Source organism: Ambystoma mexicanum, chromosome 6p (assembly GCF_040938575.1).
Source record: "Ambystoma mexicanum isolate Mex_15411 chromosome 6p, UKY_AmexF1_1, whole genome shotgun sequence".
Classification (NCBI taxonomy): Eukaryota; Metazoa; Chordata; class Amphibia; order Caudata; family Ambystomatidae; genus Ambystoma; species Ambystoma mexicanum.
Window position 1 is genome coordinate 383,240,679 of NC_090935.1, and position 25,563 is coordinate 383,266,241.

At 46.8% G+C, this 25,563-nt stretch overlaps 1 protein-coding gene across 5 annotated transcripts in view; it reads left to right on the forward strand.

Annotated features, from left to right (window-relative positions):
- The window catches only part of OSMR (oncostatin M receptor), a 608,749-nt gene that overhangs the window by 306,503 nt on the left and 276,683 nt on the right, over positions 1 to 25,563 (forward strand). For all 5 annotated transcript variants that reach the window (XM_069627159.1, XM_069627158.1, XM_069627161.1 and 2 more), the window contains 2 exons: positions 215 to 363; positions 4,407 to 4,555. In XM_069627159.1, the coding sequence (XP_069483260.1) occupies positions 215 to 363; positions 4,407 to 4,555 (298 nt within the window). The remainder of the gene's footprint in view (positions 1 to 214; positions 364 to 4,406; positions 4,556 to 25,563) is intronic.

A 25,563-nucleotide genomic window follows, 5' to 3' on the forward strand; every position in this document is an offset into this window, starting at 1 on the left:
TTCGACTAGATCTTCTGAACATTTGGATCGTACAAGTGCAGAGAGAGGGACAGGGGAAAGGGGTAAGTGCTAGGATCATGTAGTTAACCTCTAAAGAGATCATAAGTAGAAGTGAGAACCGGGAAGTCCATGCTGCAGGGTTTCTGTAGTCATTGTTGTCACATGAGTTTTTTTATGTAGTAGAAATTAAAGTTATGAATTGTTTTTCTTTTAGGAATTCGCAAAATACAACCACCTGTTCCAACAATGAGTGGTGTTCCTGGCCTATTCACAAGGAACAGAAGATCTATAACTTTACCCTGACAGCTGAGAATGGACTTGGGAAAAGATACGCTCATATCATCATGAATGTGGCACATAAAGGTGATGAGTCTCAAGTGAATAGTGTATGTAAACTTTGGCATTTGTGCGCCCCCAGCTCATGTTTGTGCCCCCAAGATTCTAGCAGCATGCCTGATGTAGCCATGCCAGGATTTATTTTCTTTTTCCCTGCTCTTGACCGCTACCTCACTAATGCCTCTGCTTACAAAATGGACACGTATTATGTTTCTTTTATTAATTAGTGTGTATTTCTTTGATGTTGTAATCATAAAACAGCATAATAAAGTACAGGGCCCTTAGCACCACAAGAGGGGATCCCAACATAACTGGTAAACACCTATTAACTCCCACCTGCGTGCAATGCAAAGACAATGACTGCAGAATGCAATGTCGAAAGATATTCCATTTGGGAATAAGGTAAATAAAGGTCATGGTCTGTCCTTTCCCGCCAAATCACAAACTGCAAGCATGGATTTTTGGGGCTGAAAATTGAGGTTTCTGTTCTTCAAGAGGGGTTGCCTTTTTCAAATCCCACTTTAAATGCCATTGATTTAAGACACCGTGAAAAACGAACAAGTTATTTTGTTACAGCAAAACTCTAGTCTGTCAAATATGTTACTATGCCATTTCATTTGAACTATTAATCTATACGGAAAAATGCCCAAATAGGAAGCCCACCGATCACCCTGTAGATGTTTTTGTCTGCACCTCCAATCAACCCCTGCCAGCACAGACCACGGTGAGGGATCATGGGAGTTGTAGGCCATAACCTCTGCGGGAATACAGGTTGGTTAGCACTGCACTAGATGTTTGTGTTTGAGGATGGTGTGCAGGGGGGTTGTAGATCTAAGCATGTGTTGATGGGATGTGCCCCATCCAACAACAACCAGTGAATGGCAGATGTTAATAGAGCACTGGAGTTTCCAGTGAGGTGGAATTCATAGTGCGGACACTAACCAAATTGATTGCGTCCTGCCTATGTTGATTAGCAAAACATGTCATATTGGTAGGAAGCTGATGGCATAAACTAAAGTGGTTACGTTTTGGCTGTTATGTCTGGTCATTATACATAAGCACACCGTCCCTGTGCAGGGTGGGGAGCACAAGCAAGACACAAATACCTGCACGAACCTGTGCTAATATGCGCAACTAATAAAGGCATATGTCTGTGCCGGTACTCCAAACTTACCCTAAGGTCTCGGTTTGTGTTTCTCCTGCTCTATGATGGACTAGTGCATAGTCTTTTAGGGAAATAGCAATTGTTTGCATTGTGGGTGCGCACAGACCACACTGACAATAATGCCCATGTCTTCTGTGCCACAGTTGCCAGATGGTCGGTGGGGAGTGCAAGAGTGCAAAACCTTCTTTTTGATTATTTCAGAAAAATCCCCTCACAATCCCTTGATTATAGATGCTTGCATACAAGAATGCTGCCCACGCAGAAAATGAGAGACTGGAGCTTACTTGAGGGGGCAGTTTGTCCTTATGATGGCACCCTCTTTTGGAAGGTAGTCAATCCTGCCAGGTAGGTCAAGCATGTTTCTCATCTATGTAACCCAGGAACGGTGGCCGCAAACAAGTCTGCATTTTGTAGTGTGGATTTGTTAGTCAGATTTTGCCTGACATTCCTATCTTTGAGGGGGTCGAAGAGGCTGTATTTCAATTTGGCAGCTGTAAACCCCCCATGCCCAGACCCCTATCAACCTGTATAAATTCGAGACAAGACTTCAGGCCTCAATTGCCACTATGGCTTTAACACATGTGTGTCACTTGCCCTCCTTCTGTAGGCCTGTAAGCAGGCAACAGCTGTCCCCGTATTCAGGAAGGGGGATACATCTGTTCCTAAATGTTATCGACCTATCTGCCTTCTTGGTTCGTTTGCCAGGGGGTGTGGTCGTCACCTCTAAGAGGTTTATAGACTGAATCAGTAGCTGCAATGACCTTTATGATACCAAGTATGACTGAGAGAAGGCCTGAACCTCGGGTTAATTGTGGACAAATACCTTCTTGATCACAAATTTGTAGGTTAGTTCGTGAACTTGACTGACAGATTTGGCAGGGTAACTAAGACAGAATTTAGATCCACTTTGCAAGACACAGGGTTGCCAGACATGTTGCCATCCATCGTATTGTGCAACACCAAGGCTTTATCTCAAAGGTCGGCTACAGCCAAAAAGGCAGTCAGACCACCATTTTACCAACTGCGCAGGGTATAAGACAGGGGTGCGTTTTGACACCCCTTCTTTTTAATATATATATCAATTCTCTTAATTTTGGCTTGGCATAAAGAACATCTGTTGCACCTAAGATGTGTATTTGCTGGCATGAACACCATGCACATTGTAGGCTTTGGTCCATAGATAAATCGGCTTTGTGTCCCCACATGACGTACAACTTAATGTTGCCAGGCCACATGTAATGTACGTTGGCAAGTGGTTTACATAGCATCAAACTGCAGTGGGAGAAAAACCTTTGTTACTTAGCGGTGACATTTGCAGATATTTAAGATGAACAAAGAACCTTAAGCTCCATGCCCCACATGCGTGTCTTAAATCATTACCGTGCTCTTAGTATGATATTGGAAGAACATTTGCTTTAATATTGAGTTTGAAAAATGTTCTCGGTCACCTTAAGATTCAAGCGAATAAAGTAGCACAATAAAATATTGCTACATTAAGATAAGTAAGGCAGCTCAGGGGGGTTTCAATGGGGCCCTTTCTGATAACATACAAAGAAAATGTTGTTCTGACAGCACGGTACAGCTCTGGGGTATAGGACCACTGATTTAGAGCCATTACAGGTCAAAGTAAATACATTTCTTAAGTCCACCTTTGGGCTACCTCAGAGTGCCTGAATGCACCCTACAAGTCTAGAGCAGAACTTAAATTTCATCCCTAATATGGCCAAATTAGTCGCACTCCTGGCTTGGATCTGAACGTGGAAGAAACCTTGTCTTAAGTTAACTCGAGCCTTAATTCGTGATCTGCTTATTATGGATGCTGCCAGGAGAACTGTTTGGCTAACCTATGTTAGAAGGTGGATTGCCCAACATTGCCATGATTTACCGCCCTTCGGTAGAACAAATTCCCAGATAAATATCTTATGCCAGAAAAGTATTTCTTTGCAAATTGATGCCGGTGAGTATTGAACTAGAGTTACCTTCCTTCACAGTGGCACACTGGCCATGACCCAGGCTTGGATTGTGTTCATAGTCCTGCAGAATGTATGATTTTGATAGAAACAAGGGCAAGAGGTCAACCATTGGATCCTCTGTGCTTGTGTAACATTATGACAGAAGAAACTTTACTCTTTTTGTTTCCCTTCTGCCTTATACTCATCTCGGCAACAAAGACACTTCCTTTTCTAATTTTAACGAACATTGGTCTAAAAACAGCTCAAGTTTTCTGTCCTATCTTCTAACTCTGCCATCGATCATGGTGCCAGAGCCGCTTTACGATCCGTTAATCAGGAGATGCTATTGAGGGCTCATTGCCTCACTTGGGTCGATGCTTTTTCAGAATCCTTTTAAATTTCAAGGGTGCTGCATTAAGTATCTACTTTGATCATACATTATAATTGAGGAGTTAAGAAATTAGGAAATCACGTTTTACCTTAAATGTATGGAATGGACACCTGCCTGAACAGATAGTGCTTACATTGTGGTATACATTAGGAACACTTGTCCCTTTTGATGGCCATTCTCATGGGTTCTGTAGTGTTGGTAAATGTGTAATAACTGTCTCCGGTCTAAACTCTCCACCATAGTAGAATGCACGACTCTCAGGCCTGGGGTGCCTAACACCCCTAAAGCAATAGAAACCCCGAAAGTTGACATATAAAATGCTGAAGTTAACCTGGTCACACATTTAAAATCACACCAAATTCACTTTAAGAAGAAAGAAATATTGTTCTGTTATAAATGTTTGCAATGAGACAAAGCTATACTACCAATTCCCTGTTCCTCACCGTGACCACCAAATGCAACACCGGCTTTTAATTTGATGGATGCAGGTAAAAAGGAAGTATTATGTGATCATAAATATTGAGAAATTCAGAAGATATCGGTCTAATTTTCTCTATTTCAGTTCAACCTTTGACCCCAATTGCCTTGGCAGAACATTCAAGGAGTCCCACATCTATCTTGTTGTACTGGTCCATGAGGGCAGATTACACGGACCTTCAACTTGCCTGTCAGATCGAAGTGCATAAAGACATTGATGGAAAAACATCCCTGGTAAGAAAGATGCAGAATGTTGTCTATTGAATGGTATTGAAGATGCGTAGACAGTTTTACAGCCAAGATCCGTCAAAATCTATATTGCACGTTCTCTTATGATCCATCATTTCAAATTAGCAGCACTTACAATTATACTTTTCTGGCCTTAAAGCATCATCAATATGTTAAGAAGAACACAGGAATATTTGCAACATTATTTGGCAGGCTGAAAAAACCTCTTTCATTTAAGAAAATTGATAATTATGGCGATACACAAGATTAAAACATTGGAGGTCACTCGTCAATAAGATGTTCAAGATACAAAAGGTGGCAAATCAATACAAAATTGAAGGTTGTGCAAGTGCTCAGCTAGTTAGGAAATGTCCTCTAGATGCAGGAGAGCAGATGTTTGCAGCACTGTAGTCATGGATGGATGGATGGATGGATGGATGGATGCTACAGCTCGTAGCTGTTGTATAGTTATCTATCACTGCTGGTTTCCAATTTTATCTCACTGTAGAGGCATGCAAAGGTGTAATAAAAAGTAGTGTGACTGCGACCCTGGCAGTAGGGGAGGCAGGTGAGGGTTGGAGCAAGCAAATGGGGATGGGCCAGGGAAATGATTAACAGAAAGGGACAGGGAAATGAAAGCCATCCTCCTGGATTGTTCCATTTTGTTCTCCTTGGTCAAAAAGGATTTAGACGTAAAACTGTTCAGTGCTATGGGAGTTCCCCCACTCCCCTAAACATTACAGAACTTCTAGAAACAAGCATTGGCAATGCCAATAGGTTTGGCGTTTACTGTTCTTTGCATTTTTTATTTATAGGCACCAGGGTGCAACGAGGAGAGGCCAAAGTTTTAAAGGAGGATGTGATTAGGGATGCAGATGTGCAATAGAATGAGAAGGGGAATAGAGCAACGGAGGAAGCCATTGATATAGAGTGCCAATTATGAGGAAATATGAGCGAGAAAGGGTGGAAAGTCACGTGACATGTGACGGTACACATGATTGGGAGAAAAGATGTTAAACAAGCCACTATTGGATTACCTTGCATAGCACAACACAAATGAACACTTAGTGCATTGGGAATTGTATGGCAGTGTATTTCCAGTTGTCATTCCAACCACGAAGACTGCTTCTTGGAACCCCTTTCTTTACTGTAGCAATAGTGTTGGCTATATTTTGGTGGGTTACGCTTCCAAAAGGTGGCAAAAAGAAAAATGAAGAAAGAGGGAAACAAAGTAGGAAATAAAGAGAGCAGCGAGAGGGGTGAGAGGAGAGAGACAGATGGAACAAAAGACAGAGAGCAAGAGAGGCAGAAAGAGGGGGAGAGAGAGAGAGGAAACCTAATGACATCCAAACATGCTGTGGAAGGGAAAAGGGAGAGGTGTTAGAGCAAAGTAAGGAAAACAGACAGACCGGGAAACACAGTAGGGAATAAAGAGAGATAGAGAGGCCTATGAGGAAATGAAACAGAGGAACAGAGGAGAGGGATAACGAGTAAGGGGGAGGAGGGGGAGTGAAAATGCTCTGAATTATGAGGGGAAAGGTGAAAGAGTAGGACAGTGGAGGCGGAAGCGAGAAGCGAAAATTGAAAAATAGAGGGGAAATGATGAGATAAAGGGAGAGTGAGAGACGTTACATTGGTGTAGATAACAGAGACAAGGGGGGGCTTATAAGAGATCACAGAACACACACAGACACCGAAATATGCAGTGAATGTGAAGATGGAGTAGGTAGAGGAGTGGCACAAGGAAAGAAAAATATTAAACGGGCAGAAAAACACTGATGGCGGCAGAGATAGAGGATGAAAAAGTGAAAAAAGTGAGAGAGTGCGTGTGCGGGAGATCAAGCGAGTGTGAGCAGGGAGGGAGGCTGCAGAGGAAGATGAGAGAGTGAGAGGAAGATGAGAGAGCGAGATGAACACAGGAGAGAGAGAGGACACATGAAGCAAGGGCGAAAAAGGGGAGTAAGTAAGGGTAAGGGCATCAGAGAATCAGAGAGAGACATGAAATGAGGCACAGGCTCCTTTTTATTAGCTTGGGCCATGACACACTCATGGCCCATGTTAAAAGGGCAATACACAGTGGAGGGACACATTCCCCTTAAAGGGACAACACACTTAGGAGGGTCACACACAACACATATGACACATAACCCGCAGGGCACAGACGCGGTTGTCGGACTGCCGGTGAAGATGTTGACAGTCCAACCACCTACTTCAAAACCCTTTATTAACCTGGGCCTGGTGGAACTCGCACCACTGAATGACGCCATTTATAGATGTGGGCACCATTTAAAACCTGCCTACAATCTTAGGGGATAGAGCTCCACATACATTTCACTGGGAACACATCAAACACATACTTTCCGTATAGGCCTCCAGCCTTTACCACATGGTTACTGCGTCCTCTCCGAGCGCTTCCAGAATTGCAGGCAACCAGTTCACCTTGTCCAGTGTCCATTCAGGATAGTCATTCCCACGGGTCCAGGTCCGTTGATGTTCTAGTTCAAAACCGGTAAAGCCGCACCGGGGGGCACCAGGGGCCACCTCAGCTTAGTCCCTTGATGTTGGGGCAGTCAGCACGACATGGGTAGCAGGGCATCTTGGCTGCACCAGATGATGATGACAGGGCAGGGGTGGCAGCACATTGTTTACTCCCTTCCTCCTTGACCATGGTCCCCCAAACAGAAGTGTCTCATCACTGTCGTGGGACAGGAGGGCGTACAAGCACTCGTACTGAGCTGCAACCATCTATTGCTCCTAGCACTTCTTCCTCCTCCGGGTGGTGGGCTTGAAGTCTGCATTGGCCGGACACAGATGACCGGGTGTGACAGGGTGTCTGGCCCACTTCTTGTCCTCCCCCGACAGGAGTCACTGCTGTTGACGAAGCAGCAGCCACGGGCTGTCCTTCCTCCCAACAAGACAATTGGGCAGATGGTGTCCCATTTCAGGGCTGGCAGGAGTCGCAACCAGAGCCACATCGGCCTGGTCCATAGATGGCGGGCCCGGCAGGGCACACGCCAGTGGCAGGGCGAAGAGGCCAGATACACTGTACCTGCACAGCTCTTCTCCCCCCAGGCAGGAGTACGGGCAGGTGTGACACACCTGGCTGGGCATCGAGGGAACCACCCTGCTAGTGTTGGCGGGTGTACAGGCACTCCCCTAGACTGCACCTCCTATGTTAGCCACACTTCGTGGGGGAAATTTCCCTGATCTGGACTACTTTACTGTCCATCTGGCTCCCATATGTCCGCCACCATTTGGGACCCGGGATCATCAGTTGGAGCAGGGGATTTCCTTTGATCATCACTAGCGCCGACACAGAAGCGCTACCCCCTGCGTTGCGGATTGCTACATTTCTTGCCCCTCTCCGTCCTTGACGTGGGGCGCTTACCCAGCGCATGCCCAGAAACCCTGCAGGGGTCGGTCTGTCTGTTTTGCCTTCGTGGCGCTGACGTGCTGCGCTTTATTTTCACCGTCACATTGGCCCGGCCATGCTGCAGCCGGGGCTACCGGCCCAGCAGAGTGCTGCCTGGGTTGCTGATGAAGACGGGCAGCCTCTGCACACTGTTATCCCCAATTGGTGGGCCGGGCTATTGCCGGGGCTCCTGTGCTTCCAACCCCGACACTAGCGTACCCTTTGTTCAGCAATTTACAGATGTCTCTCTGGAATAGGCGGAGTATTCAATGCGGGCACAACCCAACAGCATGCAGTCATTTGGGATAGACCCATACTCCGCAGCCAGTGCACCAACAGCACACGCGGCTCTGCACAAATCTGGATAGTAGGAACAACAAGTGATGGCAATGACTTCCTCCTCTCCTGCTCCTGAATGCTTGATGAGGTACATGTCACCGCTCCCAGTGTCCCGGGTCTGTTTCACCCAGCTCCGGCATGGAGCAATGCCTGTTTTGCACTTTTTCCTTTTCTCCACAGGGCAGTCCACGGACATCCAGGGCAACTGGGACTTGTTCGTTGGACACTCAGTCAACAAAGTATCCCCAAAACCAGGGGCAAGGGGGTGAGGTCACATGCTAGATGGGCATGGCAGCACCAGTGGCAGAACGTATTTAAATCGCAGTGCGGCAGCCACCTGTGCCATGCCACGGGTCTGGGTGCCAGGTGGTGCACACCACTTTGTTTCAGTTCCACAGCCTAAGGCCCAGGCATGCCATCAGGGCTGTCAGCACTGAGATGTGCCGATCCTCAGGACTTCCTTTGGCCCAGCACCAGTGCCCCGGTTCCTCAGAGGGCCCCTTGCCGTAACCCTGCAGTGAGGGACACCCTTACCTACACTAAGTCTTCAATATTCACCGCCTGCTGCCCCGGGGCTTTCTGCTGAGGGCCCCGGTCATGTCAATACACATGCTCTGCCGTGGAGTACTGCAGACTGTCGCTGCAGGTGAGTCCAGGGTCAACTGCAATTACAGGTCGAGCCTCTGGCACCTTGCTGCAGGGCTCTGCCTGCTTGTACCAACAGTGCCTACATAGAGCACTTCTCCACCTTCCTTCACCACTGGGCGGCCCGGGCTCATGCTGAGTGCAGCGGGGTTACCTCTCTACCACTCCGGTGGTAGAGAGAAAAAAATAATAATATAAGTGCCGAGCACACATGCTGCACTATTATTATGGTCGTCTTTCCCATCCTCTTCCAGACGCCACACTGCCAATGGGCCCGGGATCGCCCACGACATGCACACTTTATTTTTTCCTCTAATCCATGCTCTGCCATGGAGCCCTTTATTTCCCCACCAGCGGCCCGGTCTTACAGCCACTACAGCTGCCCATTATATTGTTTTCACCGCAGGCCACCCGGGCTCACTTCAGTCACTCCCGACCAGAGCACCTCCCCATTGTCAACGCCAGACCCACAATCTTATACGGGCACCGGCGAGGGCACTGCGTATTTCTTTTTCTTCTTTTGGGACAACTCCGATCCCAGAGCTTCTCTTCACCGCTGCATGGCCCAGGATCACAGTGGGGCTCGGGCGGCGGTGCAGCACACCATGTTAGGATGCTGCTGCTTATTGGGGCGCACCATTCCGGGTGGTGTTGCATTCCTTCTTGTGGGGGCAGATGGTCCTACTCTGATTTCTAAACTAGCAGCGGACACCGCAGGGGGAAGATGGTCCTGCCCTGTCAGCACTTCTGGCGGCGGATGCTGCAGGAGCTGTAGGCTGGCTCTCCCCCTGGCCACACAAGCACCCTCTTTGCAGAGGGCCACGGCCAGGGGAAATTCCACCATAAGGACTCTCCTTCCAGGACTTGGCAGAGGCCGCAGGAGCTGCAGATGTCGCAGGGTGCCACCAGGCTCCGATGCCGACCGCACAAGCACCCTCATGAATGAAGCCCGTGGCAAAGCGTGCCAGGACTCCCCTGCACTTCTCCACACCACTGCAATGGACTGCCGCTCCTCCTTCGTCCCTCCTCCTCCTTCCCCTTTTGCGGAAGAACAAAATAAAAACACCTTTGAGGGACAGCAGGGGAACAGCCCCTTTCTTGGGTTCGCTCATCATCGCCAATGTTGTGGGTGGGCCCCCATAGTGCTGTGAACACCAGCACGCAATAGGCCCAGTGCCTTTAGGGGTCGGGTCCTGCCCTGGTCATCCGGCAGGCCCCGTGGTGCTATAGGACACCAGCACCGGTGGGGGTTGGGGCACAGCCAGCCATGCCCATGACCATGTGGACCTCTGCCACCGTGCTGGCACGATGGTCCCACTGCATCCGGGCATATGCCTCCACTGGTAGGCCTGCAGCCTACATGAAATGAGACACGGACTCCGGCGTTCCACTTTGGGAGTGTGCAGCCGCTCTGGTGCACGTGTCTGCAGAGGCTCATTTTATTAGCTTGGGCCATGAAAAAGTCATGTCCCATGTCACAAGGGCAATACATAGGGGAGGGACACAATCCCCTTAAAGGGGCAACACACTTGGGAGGGTCACACACCACAGTTATTAAGCTGGGGGGCTTGCCTCTTTAACATCATCAGTGTTTCCTTTGAACATAAGAATTATCAAATCACTTTCAAAATACAGAGGCACCATCAAGCAGCTAATAAAATGGCATTGAAATGCTGGAGCCGTGCAGAAAAAATATTCAAGACAGTAAATGCGCACTCCAAGGACAGCCCTGGAATCTGAAGCGGTTCCTGCTGGGCTTTCATGGCTGGTCTATTTTACCCTAGACCTCGATTCACCCTCCTTTACATTAGACCAAGATGGCTGCCATCTCCCAGAAGGGAGGCCTGCGTCTCACAAACATTACTCAGTGGCTCAAGCTTAGAAAGTCACGTGACATGTGCCAGTACTCCTGATTGGCAGATAAGACATTAAACATTGCGTAGTACAACACAAATGAACCCTTAGTGCATTGGAAATTGTAGGGCAAAGCATTTCCAGTTGTCATGCCAACCACGAAGACTACTTCTTGGAGTCCCTTTCATTAATGTAGCAATGGTGTTTACGATATTTTGGTGGCTTATGCCACCAAAAAGCACCAAAACCAAAAATGTGGGGGGTTTGGCCCTTTCGGTTTTCTTTTGGTGTGAACCATTATGTGAATTATTTGTTTTACATGGTCCTGCACGTATTCAATTTATAATAGTTGAAGCATAAAATGGCCACTGATTGTTTTTCAAAACACTAAATTCAAGGAATGAGTAAACATCCTGTTTTTTTTTTTTTGTAGCACAACAAGGTTGTCTGCAATTCATCCTCTATGCAGGCACATAATGTGATACAATGCAATAATGGCTCAAATTGATCCATGGTACTTGTGTTCTTTGTCAAAGCTTTTACACAGCACCAAAACAACACCGTAGTCGTCTCTGAAACCCGAGCATTGGCCGTAATATCCAGACCTTTGTCTGAGGAGGAAGTGAACTAATAGATGCAGTCACCTACGAGGTAGTAAAAAATACAAAGGCGTACCCATTAATAGAAAAGGTGTGCATAAATCATAAAAACTAAGCTATTTATTTTGACCACAATGGTTTTGCCAACCCGTTACTTGTCCTTTTCGCATAGACTTGCATAATAGCCTGGCAGTTAAAAAAATAGATGCACAATCTAACAAATGTGTGCTTCCCTTCTTGTACAGCATACTGACCAGTACCTTCCGGTAGTGATGTCAACGCCCACCTAGGGGCTGGAAGGAAGTACTTAAGAAGGTCTTACATATTTTTAATGCATAGTAGTTCAGCAGAAACAAAGTTAGTAGCTTCAAAGAACAACTCAATTAAAATTAAGAGTTCAGCTTTAACCCCAATAAGAACAGTTCCTTCAACAGAAATAGCAAAATAACAATCTCAAATTCACACTTGAATTGAAATGCACATAAAATACCACATTTCTTTCCACTGTTCCAGATTTTGGGACATTCGCAGACCATATGAAAGAATGCCCTTACTGTAACTGAAATGACAATGTCAATAGGTATCACTCACTCTGCTTTTCGATGATCATACAGGGGGCTAAAAAGCTTTGCGTTTGCAATAACATTGTACAACTAAGGCAGCCCGGGATGCCTTGTGAAGACTCTCAATAGTCACTGTCTGATTATGATTCTGTAAGCACAAAATGTGGTGGGTCGAAGCTTCCTAATTAATTTTAACTAAAGCCGCAACCCCTGCAATCTCCCTTGCTATCACTGGAAAAATAAAATGGAAGCTCCTGAAGTAGCGGATGGGCCCCCGCCCCTGCGCAGCGGGGAGCCTGCCACACTAGGTTTGGGGTGCCCTGACACAGTCTTCATCCATCAGGGTGAAGGCTGGGCCAGGGGTTGCAGCGCAAGAAGGAAGCGCTCAGTAGGGGTTGGAGCCGATTGTGATACGTGGCACGTGTCGCAGTCCTCCAGCTTCCCCGTGGCTCATATACAGGAACCAGGAAGATCTCCCAGCTGAATAGGAATGTGATTGTGTGTGGGTTCTGGGTGGGTGGATGCCAGTGTAAGTGTATGTGAGAGACGGTATATGGGTGAGTGGCTGGTGGGTGAAGGGGTATAAATGTGACTGGTGGGTGAATGTAATTGTGGGTGTGATGAATGTGGTGGGTGGGTGAATGCCTATGTGTGTGAATGAATGTGAGAGGAGATGTATGGGTGGGTGAAAGTGTTTCTGTGTTTGTGTGTGTGTCTGTTGCCCTGGGAGACTCGGGATCACTACAGCATTTTTGACACATTCTTAATTGACTTTGCATGTTTTACTGGTATTTTCAGGCAAAGTCAAGTTCATGTGTGTCATTCCCTGGCTAGACTGGCATTTTGGTACAGCCAGTCCAGTCATTGCTTACTGTGGTATGACATTTATTACTCATCATCTTTGACAAAGCAAGCATGATAAGTAGTATAACCTCGCTAGACTGACGTTTTGGTGTAGGGGCATGTAAATTTCTTACTGCAGCATAACATTTTATTAACTGAGCATCTATGATGAAGCAAGGATATTAAGTGTTCTTATGGGTCTAGACTGACTTATATTGGCAGAGCCAGCTTTGTGCCTAGTGCCAGTAATGAGTCTATAAAAAAAAAGATCTGAAAGCGAACATGAGCATGTTCTTATATGGGAATACTAGCATAGGTTGGTGGAGCCAGCATGGAAATGAATGGGCACAGCCAGCATGACATTTTTATATACTGGCATATATTGACGGGACCGGCATGACAATGCATTGGGAAATGCACTTCTGCACTTTTGGTGACTTGCATCTATTGTACTTTTTTCCATCAGTTACGCTACACCCTACAAACCCGATTGCAAACTGTTTGGCCTTCTACCCAAATTTTCACAGAAAGTGTGCTGTGTAATTCACCATTTTAACCCATTGTTCCAAACATTTTCTCATGGGAGGGGGAATAATTCCCCTCCCACCAAGCCTGTTTTCCTTAGTTCGGGCCCCCTCACTATGCTTGGTCACAAACGCATATTTGTGGTAAATTTCTACACTCTCCAATAAAAACAACTGCCCCCTTCTTTCTACACTAGGTAAAACATTTAAGCTTTGATTAAAAACATATTTACTTCTTTCACTTGGAGTAGTGAATGTCCCTGCAGCGGCATAATAATCATGGACATTGCACACACGTGGTGGTCCGGGCTGGCCCGGGGTGTGGCGTGACCTGTGCTTTAAGGGGCTTGGGGGAACCCAAATTATGTGCTATGTCACTGATTGGGCTCTGCTCACCTTGAATGCATTCAAGTGTGATGTGAATGGTTGAGAGGTGCCGCAAACTCGACCAGGACCCTGCTCGGATGCAACACTGTTTAAAAAAATAAGTGTTGGACACAGAGTCTCAGAAGTGAGAGAGCCATTGAGTGATCCACCCCTCCAAACTCAAACTCGTTCTTGGAAAGGGCTTTGTGGAAACTTCATTCACGGGCCGGTCTTGGGAGTGTCATTGAATAACGCACCTCACACATAGAGCTCTGAAGGAAGTGCCGCCCCCCCCTCCACACGTCATCCATTAAAAAAGATTGAAGAAGAGTCATGTATCAAAGCCTAGAACATTAAGGTGTGTTCGGCACTGGGTTGTGGGGGACAACATCAGTTGTTTCTCATATAACTTAAAGATAAATGCCCATGGAGACAGATGACCTAAGCTTACACCCGCACAATAGGTTTCTTCTATCCTAGTGGTAGCTGACACATTGATACATTTATAACCAGGGAATTTTGTTGATCCTAAATCGTGGTCAATGATTTAATTTTCAGGTCTTGTTCGTGCAGCATTTTGCTCCTCGGTAAACAGACAGCACGCAGCACCCCAGGTCAGTGCTTTTTTGTCTTGTTTAACACATCAGTGCCACAGATATCAAGTACTTCTGTGTTCATTGATGTATAGATGTTTCATACACTAGCTGTAGCCTGCATTAGAGATTTAGCTTACCCTGTTACACGTACTGCATTAGGTCTGTCTTACATATAAACTCCACTTCGAATCTGGTAAATATTCCCCCAATGTGTGATTGTGGATACATCTCGCCTCCCTCTGTGCCTCGGTTCTTATATCTGGTTGAAATGAGAGTGCCTGGAAACACAGTTGTTAGACGCATCTGCAGCTTGTGTGCCATCACTTCCCATGATGTCACTTGGGGTGCAGGGTCAAATGACATCACTTCCTGTGATGTCATCGGATGTCAATAGCCATTTGATGTCACTTCTGCTACACCTGGAATTTTGGTTAAATAATGTCTGCGTGAATGATTGCAGATACAAAGCATCAAAATGCATAAGAAAATAAATCAAGGAATCTGAACCTAATTTTAAATAGTGTTTCAATGCCATTCATGCATACCAAAGCGCACACATGATTTGAAATTAAGATTTGATGAGCAGGAGCTCCTGCTTTTTAGGCATGAACTTGTAGGCTGGAGCTACTCTGGGAAACCAGGAGCTTGTACATAGTGTGCCACATTAACTTCCACATTTGCATTATGTTTGATACATGATGTCTTCTAGATGTGTCATAATACTTCTTTAAACACATTTCCAAACACATAATGTCACGTAGGTATATGTTTATGACACCAGCTGACCTGGGGAGTCAAAGGTAGCTCCTGGTAGCTGTTGGTGTCAAGCAGACCAGTTTCCTCTAGGCAAAAACAGGAGCTAAATATCTCCCAGCAATTTCCTTGGTGGTACCACATATACACTCATCATAATGGACAACACAGCATACAAGGATCAGCCAAGGTGTCTGGTGGCATACCATGGGCAGCCAAAAAGAAATGAGAAAGTAACCACCCGCAAGATGACCTCAACAACCCAACTCACTACATTCACACAAGTATGTTAGAGAAGGCTGCACAATCTTTCCCCATTGCCTTTGCTATGGGAGTACACATTTGGCATGGGATAATTTAGGACTGTGCGTCAAGGGATGTGCAGGAAGGTTGTCAACTAAAGGTATGTGATCCAATCATGAGATCTGTTCTGTATGGCTTGGCTTTGCAGAAGGAATGTTGTGATGTTACGTGGAGTGTTCATGCCTGAGTGATGGAATGCATGGGTGAATATTCTAACCTGGTCAGTTGGTGAGCCCTCTGCCTGGGTGATGGGCTGCCAGTGTTTTATTGTCCTATATGTAACCTAGTTGACTGCTTGTAAAGATACCTATGAAGCTGGAAATAAACTTAGCATGTCAATTTAAGAAAGCTGGGAGCTGCTTCGTTAAATTGGCGACAAGCTGATCTTTTAAAGAAGAATCCATGCGTGTGCTTGTGAACCTGCTGCGGGGGGTGCAGGAAGAAGGAAAAGGACAACACTGTCCCCATACCAAGTAAGACCCATCACCCAGGGTGGAAAAAGGGGGAGGAACTGAGTCCCCAAGCGGAAGGATGGGCTGTCATTATGGATGGGTTGAGAGCTGAACCCAGGGACTAAGAGCTGGAAGCAATTGGGATTGACTACCCATAAACTGCAAGGAGAGCTAAGTCCTAGGAGGGGAAGTTGACCCCAGCATTAGGAGGACTGTGGTCTATATACTGGTGGGTGAACAGTGTTCAGGCTGCTAGTGGAGCTTGGTGGTAGACCATAAGGGAGGACAGTGGTATCTACACCCCATGAAGTCAATAAGAAGGATGGGGAATGCAGATGAGATACTGTGGTCGGAATTCACATGGAAGTAACTGTGAAGACAGCAGCGGTTAACCTGCATGAGAAGGGTACTTTATATCCCATGGAAATGCTAAAGCTGGTCACTTCAAGAGGTCTGGTGTAAAAGTAAAGGAGGGCGCTTCCACCACAAAGTAGTAAAACGGCGGGCTGCTGGTTGCCGTTTGAGTTTAAAAGTAAGCTGTTATGTGCAACATGTAAGCCGTTGGGTTGTACCTCGTGTGCGGTCAGCCTGCACAGTGAACGTTTGTCAGCAGAGCTCGGCGTCCCTCGTTGGTGGAAGTAAAACTGATGATGCAATCGGTTTCACGTGCGGATCGCGTTCAAGGGATTATGGGGTGCGTCATCCGATGCATCAGCTTGGCTGTTACAATGCGTGCCAGCACAGTAATGTGGAGTGGCTTGGTTGAAGAGGAAAGCACCCTCCAACGTGCTTTCCGCATCTATGGAAAGGCATCAACGTAGGCGCATTGGTATAGCGGAGTGCGTAGCACAAATAACTGAAATTGTTTTCAGTGGGGGTGTGGTCGAAGGGCTTGCGATCGCGCACAGTTTAAAGAAGGATTTGATGTAGATCAGGTCCCATGGGGGACAGGTCGAAGTTCGATGGGGGACAGGTCCATGTCCGTTCTGCCTGTGGAGAAGTCATGACTACGAGCTGCGGGTCAAGCCGGACGATACAGGAGCCGACATGGGACTGTGGTTAAGTCATTACGAGCTGTGTGCCTAGCTGGTCAATAATGTCAGCATTGTGTGGCTGAATAAGAAATATACGTTTTTGTATCCTGTATTTCGTGTGGGTATGGACACGTGTGTTGGGCAAATGGGTTGTATGGATTAACAATGTTGAGTATTTGCAGGAACAGTGGACATTTAATGTCAATGAGGAATTGGTAATTTTTAAGTAAAAGTCGCATGAGTACAGCAGGTAATTGTAAGTGGCCTTCCTGCATAACTTCAGCTGGATGGCTTTGCTGCATGAATTAAGCAGGATGGTTGTTTTAGGTGAATATGGGTCATGTGTGTACACTAGAATAAACCTTTTGAGGATTTGCAGCGTCTAGGTCGATAAAATGCGACATGGACTTGTAGCTGTAATTCATATATTACGTGGCTGCTTGGTGCAAAGTGGGTATGTTAGACAGTGTAATAGTATACTGCTAGTCGTAACCCTTTTAGGCTTTGCAGGGGAAGTTGCAAGTATGCAACATGGACATTAGTTCGGTTTTGGACTGGGGTTCTTCACTACTGTTGCCTTGCAGCGGGTATTCCAAATAGTAATTGTATTGTATTGCAGCAAGGACCGCATGTTTGTGTGGTGAGGAATCCGTAGGGTCAGACTGGGGGTAGCGCTTCCAGTTCTTTTAATGTGGGATGGGTATTCTCCAAGGTTGTCCAGGAGTTAGCACCTCCTATATGTTTGGTGTGCTTGGAAGAAGCCTCGACCAAATATGTAAGAAACGTATTGGTGATGGTGTGTGTGTGCCAAAGTGGTTACTGGGGGTAGCGCATTCATGTCCTCTTAGTACCTGTGTGTATATATGGGTTGGGAGGTGGTTCCGCATTGTGTGGAATAAGGGGGTAGGTCCCCGGTTTAGGTATGGGCGTGACTATGATAAGTCGCGCATGGTTAAACAGTGTATGTGGGTTTCTGGTGGTAGCGCCACCAGTTATGTCGGGGCATGGCTATTAATGAGGTTATGCATGGTTATCCCTCGTATGGCTGTGTGAGGTGGTAGCGCCACCAATTGTTGGGGCTTGACTGAAGTTAGTCATGCGAGGTGAATAATTTGGTATCTGGGAGGTAGCTCCCCCATTATGAGTAGGGCTGTGACTGCAGTATAAGTCACGCATGGTTAGGGGTATGTGTGTACGGGTGGTAGCACCCCCTGTTTTGGAGGGTGTGTCCATGGTATTGGAGCATTTCATTGCCGCACATTACCCGACTGTGGTTTATATACCGCAAATAATTTTTCTTCTATGTGCACATGCGGCTGAGTTTAGCTGCTCCGTGCGCCCTTTTATGACTCTTTCCACCCTCATCAGGGACCGGACTGTGACAGTGATATTGGTTGATGGTCCTGGTGTGCCTGGACAGCGCATCGGGTATGAGGTGAGTGGTAGTTTGTCAAAGCACGTGTTATGTGCTAGCCCTGATGATGTGAGTCGGTGTGAATGTCTTATGTTGGTGTGTGTGGAGGTGTGTTGTGTAATGTCTTGCACTGCTGTCGGTAGAGGGGAGATGTGTTGTGTAATGCTTTGCTGTGTGTGATGTGCAATGTAAGGGGAGATGTGTTGTGTATGGCTTGGCTTTGCAGAAGGAATGTTGTGATGTCATGTGGAGTGTTTATGCCTGCAAGATGACCTCAACAACCCAACTCACTACATTCACACAAGTATGTTAGAGAAGGCTGCACAATCTTTCCCCATTGCCTTTGCTATGGGAGTACACATTTGGCATGGGATAATTTAGGACTGTGCGTCAAGGGATGTGCAGGAAGGTTGTCAACTAAAGGTATGTGATCCAATCATGAGATCTGTTCTGTATGGCTTGGCTTTGCAGAAGGAATGTTGTGATGTTACGTGGAGTGTTCATGCCTGAGTGATGGAATGCATGGGTGAATGTTCTAACCTGGTCAGTTGGTGAGCCCTCTGCCTGGGTCATGGCCTGGGTCATGGCCTGCCAGTCTTTTATTGTCCTATATGTAACCTAATTGACGGCTTGTAAAGATACCTATGAAGCTGGAAATAAACTTAGCATGTCAACTTAAGAAAGCTGGGAGCTGCTTCGTTAGAAGATTATTATGCCTGTCCATTAAAAGTTTTGGGGTTACCAGGCTTCTCAAGGTGATTTTGGTACTCAAAGGCGTCCAGACCAGGAGCGTTATTACCAACCAGATGCCCTGGGACACTGGGACCATCATGAAGGTATAGGGTTTCATTGCTGTGTTATGTGGGTAGATGGGGATAATGTGTGTGGCCTTGCTATAGACTGAGGCCTAGTAGACAGTAGTCTTTCATGCAGAAATAGAATGAAGACATGAAGCATATTCTTGGCTATGATGTCAGCCAACGGTTGCATTTTGGCAACATTTCATAACTATATTACTGGTGGCCCATTCTTACATGGGCAGGTTGTTTGCATCTTCTGACAGCATGATCATCTTTTAATAGCAAGATTAGAACTCCTATCAAGGTTAGGTGGTTACTGTAATCAGACATATGGGCTTAAAAACAATGGTATCTAAGAATGCCCTGAGCAATGCCTGTGGTTATGATTAATTCAAAACTTTCCATCAATTGCTTTTGGGTTTAAGTTCCCTTCCCTAAGTGAGTAAGGGAGTAACATGTAAACACAATCTAGTTGCATATATTCCTCATAAACTCCCCATGGCAAAATTAGGTGCCCCAGACATGTTGACACACAAGATGTCTCTCCATCAACACAGCCATAGTCATTAAACCAGCAGACAAGGGGGGTGGTATAGTCGTGATTACTAACACTCAATATCTTGAAATGGTGAACAATTTACTGCAGGACACTGCCAGTTAAAAGAAACTAAAAAGGGATCCCACCAAGGAAATGAAAGCAGAAATTGACCAGATAGTTAAATATGCATTTGATCGTAATTGGGTTACGGACAACGAGTATGAGTTTTTGACCACAAGTCAGGGGCGTACACCCACCCTATACGCTCTACCAAAGATTCATAAAAATCCATCAAACCTTCCTGGAATATTAGAACCACTGTGCAAATTCATTGACACTTTTCTCAAGCCAATAAGCATCCAAACAAGCACTTGCCTAAGGGACACTAGGAATACCATACACATCTTTGAGAACTTAACCTTTGACCCAAACAAACAAATATTGGTCCCTATGGACAGATCATCTCTTTACATGAGCATCACTCAGAACAAGTTTTGGAATGCATGCAGGAATACCTGACAGAATTCAACTCACAAAAGCGGGTTCCCATGAACTTCATTATGGAATTCATGGTACTTGCGCTTTGCAAGAATTGCTTTGAATTCAATGGGGAATTGTTCCTTCAAACCAAGGGACCCGCGATGGGGGCAGCGTTTGCCCCCAGACTGGCCATCCTATTCATGTTCAAATTTGAGTTTAACCACAGTCTTTGTGAGACCAATCCCTTTTTTAAATCCATCTCGAACTGGAAGCATTATATTGACAACATTATTTTTGTATGGGAAAGATTGGAAGTTGAGCTGCAGTCCTTTTTTGATATGGCTCAATCAGATTGACAGCAATATCCAGTTCACCTTGGAATATTCCAACCAATGCGTCACCTTCCTGGATTTAGAAAGTAAGCATTTGGAAGGAAGCCTTAAATGCAGTCTCCACAGGAAAAAAAGTGCCAGAAATACATTATTGCTCTACACAAGTGAACAACCACGCCATCTGTGCGACAACCTTCCCTGCGGACAGTACATGCACATAAGGAGGAACTGCACTGACTTACAGAACTTTCATAGCAAAGCAGATGATTTGGATATGAGACTCATGGAAAGAGGGTATCCAAAGAAACAAATCAGTCGGTCACATAAGCGGGCTTGGTACACGGACCACAAATCTCTGTTAAGAAGAATTCAGACATCTGACAATACAAAAATTACCTGTGTCCTAACCCACAGATCTAAGACCTTCCAGGTAAAGAAAATGATTCTCAAACATTGGGGAATAGTCAAACTAAACTTACCTGACAAACCTCCTCCCCGCTCTGCTCTGAAAAGAGCATCCAATATTCGATACAAATTGGTACACTCAAGTTTCCACAAACAGTCACCTAGAACTGGACTATGGGACCTGCGATCTGCGAAAGGACACTATCCATGTGGAGCTTGCACAGCGTGCAACTTCACTAAGAAAATGAAAGCGTTCAGACTTGGAGATCACACATGGGTCTTGCAGACTCTGACAAATTGCAAAACGAAACATGTCATTTACTGTATTGAATGCCCCTGCGGACTGAGGTACGTTGGACAAATGAGCAGAGCTGTACACATTAGAATATCTGAACACTGTTCTCGAATCAGATGTAAAACAACTACAACACCACTTGTGAATCACTATTTGGCTTTGAAACATTCACAAAATGAAATACTCTGGTGGGTACTGGATGTTGTAAAGAATTCCACCAATATATCCCGATGTCTACTTGATAAAGAAGCACACTGGATTCATCGAATGGAAACGCATACTAATGGACTGAATGAAGAATTCATTCCACCTTTATATTAACATTTGCATCCACCTATTTCAGTACCATGTATATCGAGGTTTTCCTCTGATTCCTCCACATGCGCTTGTTCTAGTTCATCTATAGGCCTGTTTGATTTTCAAGCACAATGGTTGTGTTTAATTCACCCATAGAACACCTGGATGTTCTTAAATTTCTGGCACTTACCAAGGATTTTTCCAACCCTGCGGGATACTCGCCGCCTTGCACAATAGGGGGCTGTTTGACTCATTCTCCATTGGCTTCATGAAACAACAGCATATGTATGCTGCTCAAAAACAATGCTTTAAACAACATTTTGTTCTATTAATTTGAAAACCTGCGCATGACCACTTCATTTGCAATAAGTAAGAAACTTTTACACTCCTACATGCTCTGCAGTAACTAAGCAAGATATGCACGGTAAGCTGTACAACAGGCCATTCTATTCAAGATAGGCTGTATATTGCTCTTAAGCGGGCATCAATCAATACGTTGGGTGTAACACAAGTACATTGTGATTCCAGGACATTACCGAGCCATTGAGATTCAAGCACAATGGTTGTGTTCAATTCACCCACAGAATACATGACGGTTCTTAAATCTTTGGCATGCTTTTGCCTGGTTAACCCCAACACCGTCATTTACCAAGGATTTATCCAACCCTGTGGGACGCTTGACTCCTCTACCAACCCACTGGGCTTGAGCCATTTGCCATTTGCCACGTTCGCCATTGGTTTCATGAAACAGCAGCGTATGCATGCTGCTTTTAAACAATGGGCCTCATTATGAGTCCGCCGGTCTGGAATGCGGTGATTCCATGACGACGGTAATACAGTTTCCGCATCCGCAAGGTTGCGGAAAGAGCGGCTGATTACAGCCTGTCAGTCGCACGCACCACACCGACGCGGAAACGGTGTCAGCGTCACCATGTAAACACCCACGGAAATGTACATACCGGCCCCAAAAGCAGTGTAAAAAGCGTGTCCGCCGCCGCCGCCGTCCTCATGGACACGGAAGCGGAAATACCATGACCGCGAAAACCAGAAAGAGAGAGGCGGCCATTATATAAACCACAATCCACTGCCATCCAGAGTCAGCACAGGCCAAATCACCACTCTGAGAAGGCAAAAAGGATCACCACCATGGCAGCCAGGATCCCTGCACAGAGGCAGCAGAAACAGCGCTTCAGCGAGGCAGAGCTGACTGTACTAGTGGACCACATTGTGAGGCATGCCGAAATGCTGTTCAGCACTGACCAACGCCGTGCAACCCTGCAGCGTAGAAAGGAGGTGTGGGCAGAAGCTGCACGCAAGTGTACAGCTCTGGGTGTCACAACACGAGCGTGAAGGACTGCCACAAGAGGTGGGACAACATCAGACTGAGGGTGCGAAACCTAATTGCTGCACAACGGCAGCGCAGCAGTGGCACAGGTGGAGGGCCTGCTTCACCACTAAGACTGCGACATGGGAGGAGCACTGCAGCAGTGTCCTCCACCTTGAGGCAATACATGGAATTGGCGATGCAGAGGCAGGAGTGAGCCCACCTGCAGTTGCTGGTAAGTGCACACATTACAATGCCATGAGTACTTGTTTAGCCTAGGAGTGACCCAAAGGACCCATACACAACCCCCCCAGTCATTGCAGGAGTGCCCCAAAGGATCCATTTACAACACCCCCCCAGTCAGTGCAGGAGTTCCCCAAAAGACCATTCACACCCCCCCAGTCAGTGCAGGAGTGCCCCCAAAGGACCCATTCATGACCCAGACGATAAGCAAGATCCCCACAGTACATGGCCATCAACAGTCATATCCGAGTAAATGCAAATGTTCACTGATCAACCTGTTTGATGCATGTGATGGACCCATCAGGTACCAGCACACAACTAATAGCATGCCCTCTGTGTCCCCACAGCCATTTCAAGTGACAGCAACAATGCCCAACAGGCGAGGCAATGTGCATCTGCACATGGGCAACCCAGCACCCCTGCCAAGGAGGACGACGCAAGCTGCTCTGCAACTCAGCCACCAGCTGCAGCTGGCATGGATGCACCAGCCAACACCACCATCCCCATGCTCCCTGCTGCCACACAAGTGCCACGGCCACCCCTTATGCCAACAGATCCCATCCCTGAGAATATCTGAACTGCGGAGGAGGCTGCTGGCAGTGACAACAGTGCCCCAGCCCTGCAGGCTGATGTAGGGCCACATGGGAGGTGCCCAACCTGGATAACCTATCATCCCTCCAAGACCTCCAGTTCAGCCCCCCATCACTGCATAGTCCCATAAGGTCGCCACCCCCCTCCATGGTTGAGCTGAATGCCCGTATGTAGCGGATGGAGGATCAGCAGGCCACCTTTACCCAGCTAGTTGAACGCCAGCTGGAGGAGTCCAAGCTGCAGCGGGAGGAGGCCAGGCTGCAGAGGGAGAGTTATAAAACATCTGTGCGTAGGATGTCCAGGGCCATTGGACGGTTTGCCACCACCATTGTGACCTTGGCACGCCATGTCCGGGAGGGCAACAACAACACATCCACCATAGCGGAGTCCATGTTGCTTGGCCAGCAGGCGTATCTGGGACGTATGCCAACAATGACAGCAACAGTGCCGTCCACAAGCACCACCCCATCTAGCTCCGCCACTGCCAGCCTACGGAGGTGCTCAAGTTGCCTGACAGGGCCCTCAGGCAAGGATGCCCATGCGCAGAAGCGCTCACGCAAATAATGCCATGTGTGTTTGGCAGTGCACAAGACATACTTGGACAAAAAAGGTGTAAGGGGGTGGGTACTTTTGGGTGGTGGGGGAGGTCCATTGGGGGATAGTAATTTGGGGCCTTGGTAGGGGTGGGTACGTTTGGGTGGCGGGGGAGGTCTATTAGGGGGATAGTAATTTGGGGCCTTGTTGGGGGTGGGTACGTTTGGGTGGTGGGTGGGCACGGGTGTACAGCTTCCCTACCCAATGTACCTTCTTCCCTGTTTTGTTTAAAATATATCATCTTTGAGAAAATCATTAATGAGTGGACATCCATCATTTCATTTGCAGTCAATTCATTTATTAACTGGCATCGTCATATCCATGCAATGCTGTCAATGTTCAGTCTCTAAAAAGTAAATGCGAATGAGTGTATCCTGTGCTCGTTGGCCATCTTGTGCACCCCGGGAGGAGGTAGAGCCATCCCATCCCCATCTTCATCATCATCCTCTGTGTCTGGAGGCAGCGGAATGTTCCTGCGCATGCACTGATTGTGCAGCATGGCACACACAAGCGTATTTTTACCCGTATTCACTGGGCTGTAGAGCAGTGATCCGCCAGATCTGCTCAAGCAGCAGAACCTGGCCTTCAGTAGACCAAAGGTCCTCTCAATCGTGCCACGTGTGCGGACGTGTGCTCTGTTGTATGCCTCCTCATGCCTGTTCCTTGGCCTCCGTACAGGCGTCATCAGCCATGGCGTGAGTGCATATCCAGCATCACCTACATGGGATGTTAATGTGGGGGGCATGTCAGTGTTTTTGGTATCATGTCTTCATCAGATGCAGTGCAATCTTGTGTCATCATTCAGTCATCCATATGTGCCAAGCAGTGGTTGGACCGGTGGGTGATTAACATTCCTGGGTCATTGTTGTCGACATTGGCATTTGGACATTGACCAACTAATTGCTGTGCATATGTAGTTGCCTTTGCGGACAATAGTGGTTGGTAAGTGTGGCATTGTGCAGTGATGTACACACATGGCAGAGTCAATCAATTGACTGTGATGTTGTGGTTGATGCAGGATGTCTCATGTGCAGGCATCATGTGCATTGGGGGGCAGTGGTGCATAGTGTGGGTGGATGTATTGAGTGGCTCCAGTTGTATTGGCTTCTTGTATTGATTGTATTAGTTGGGTGTCTCATTTGGCAAGGTGTGTACGGGCTCACTGTGGCAACCTGTCATGTGTAGCTTTGCGATGTGTGGGTTGTGCTGACTGTCCATTACATGGGCGGGGGGGGGGGGTGATGCATGTGCAGTCGTAGCAGCCCACTCACATAGGTCATTGCCCTGGACACACCCTCTCTTCCACAGGGCCTGTGCATTGGCAGTTGTACTCACCCAATAGCCATGTGCATTGTCCAGCGTAGCGTTCCATGTAGCGTGGCAATGTCGAATTCTGCAGGGCCATTGAGTCATGTGTT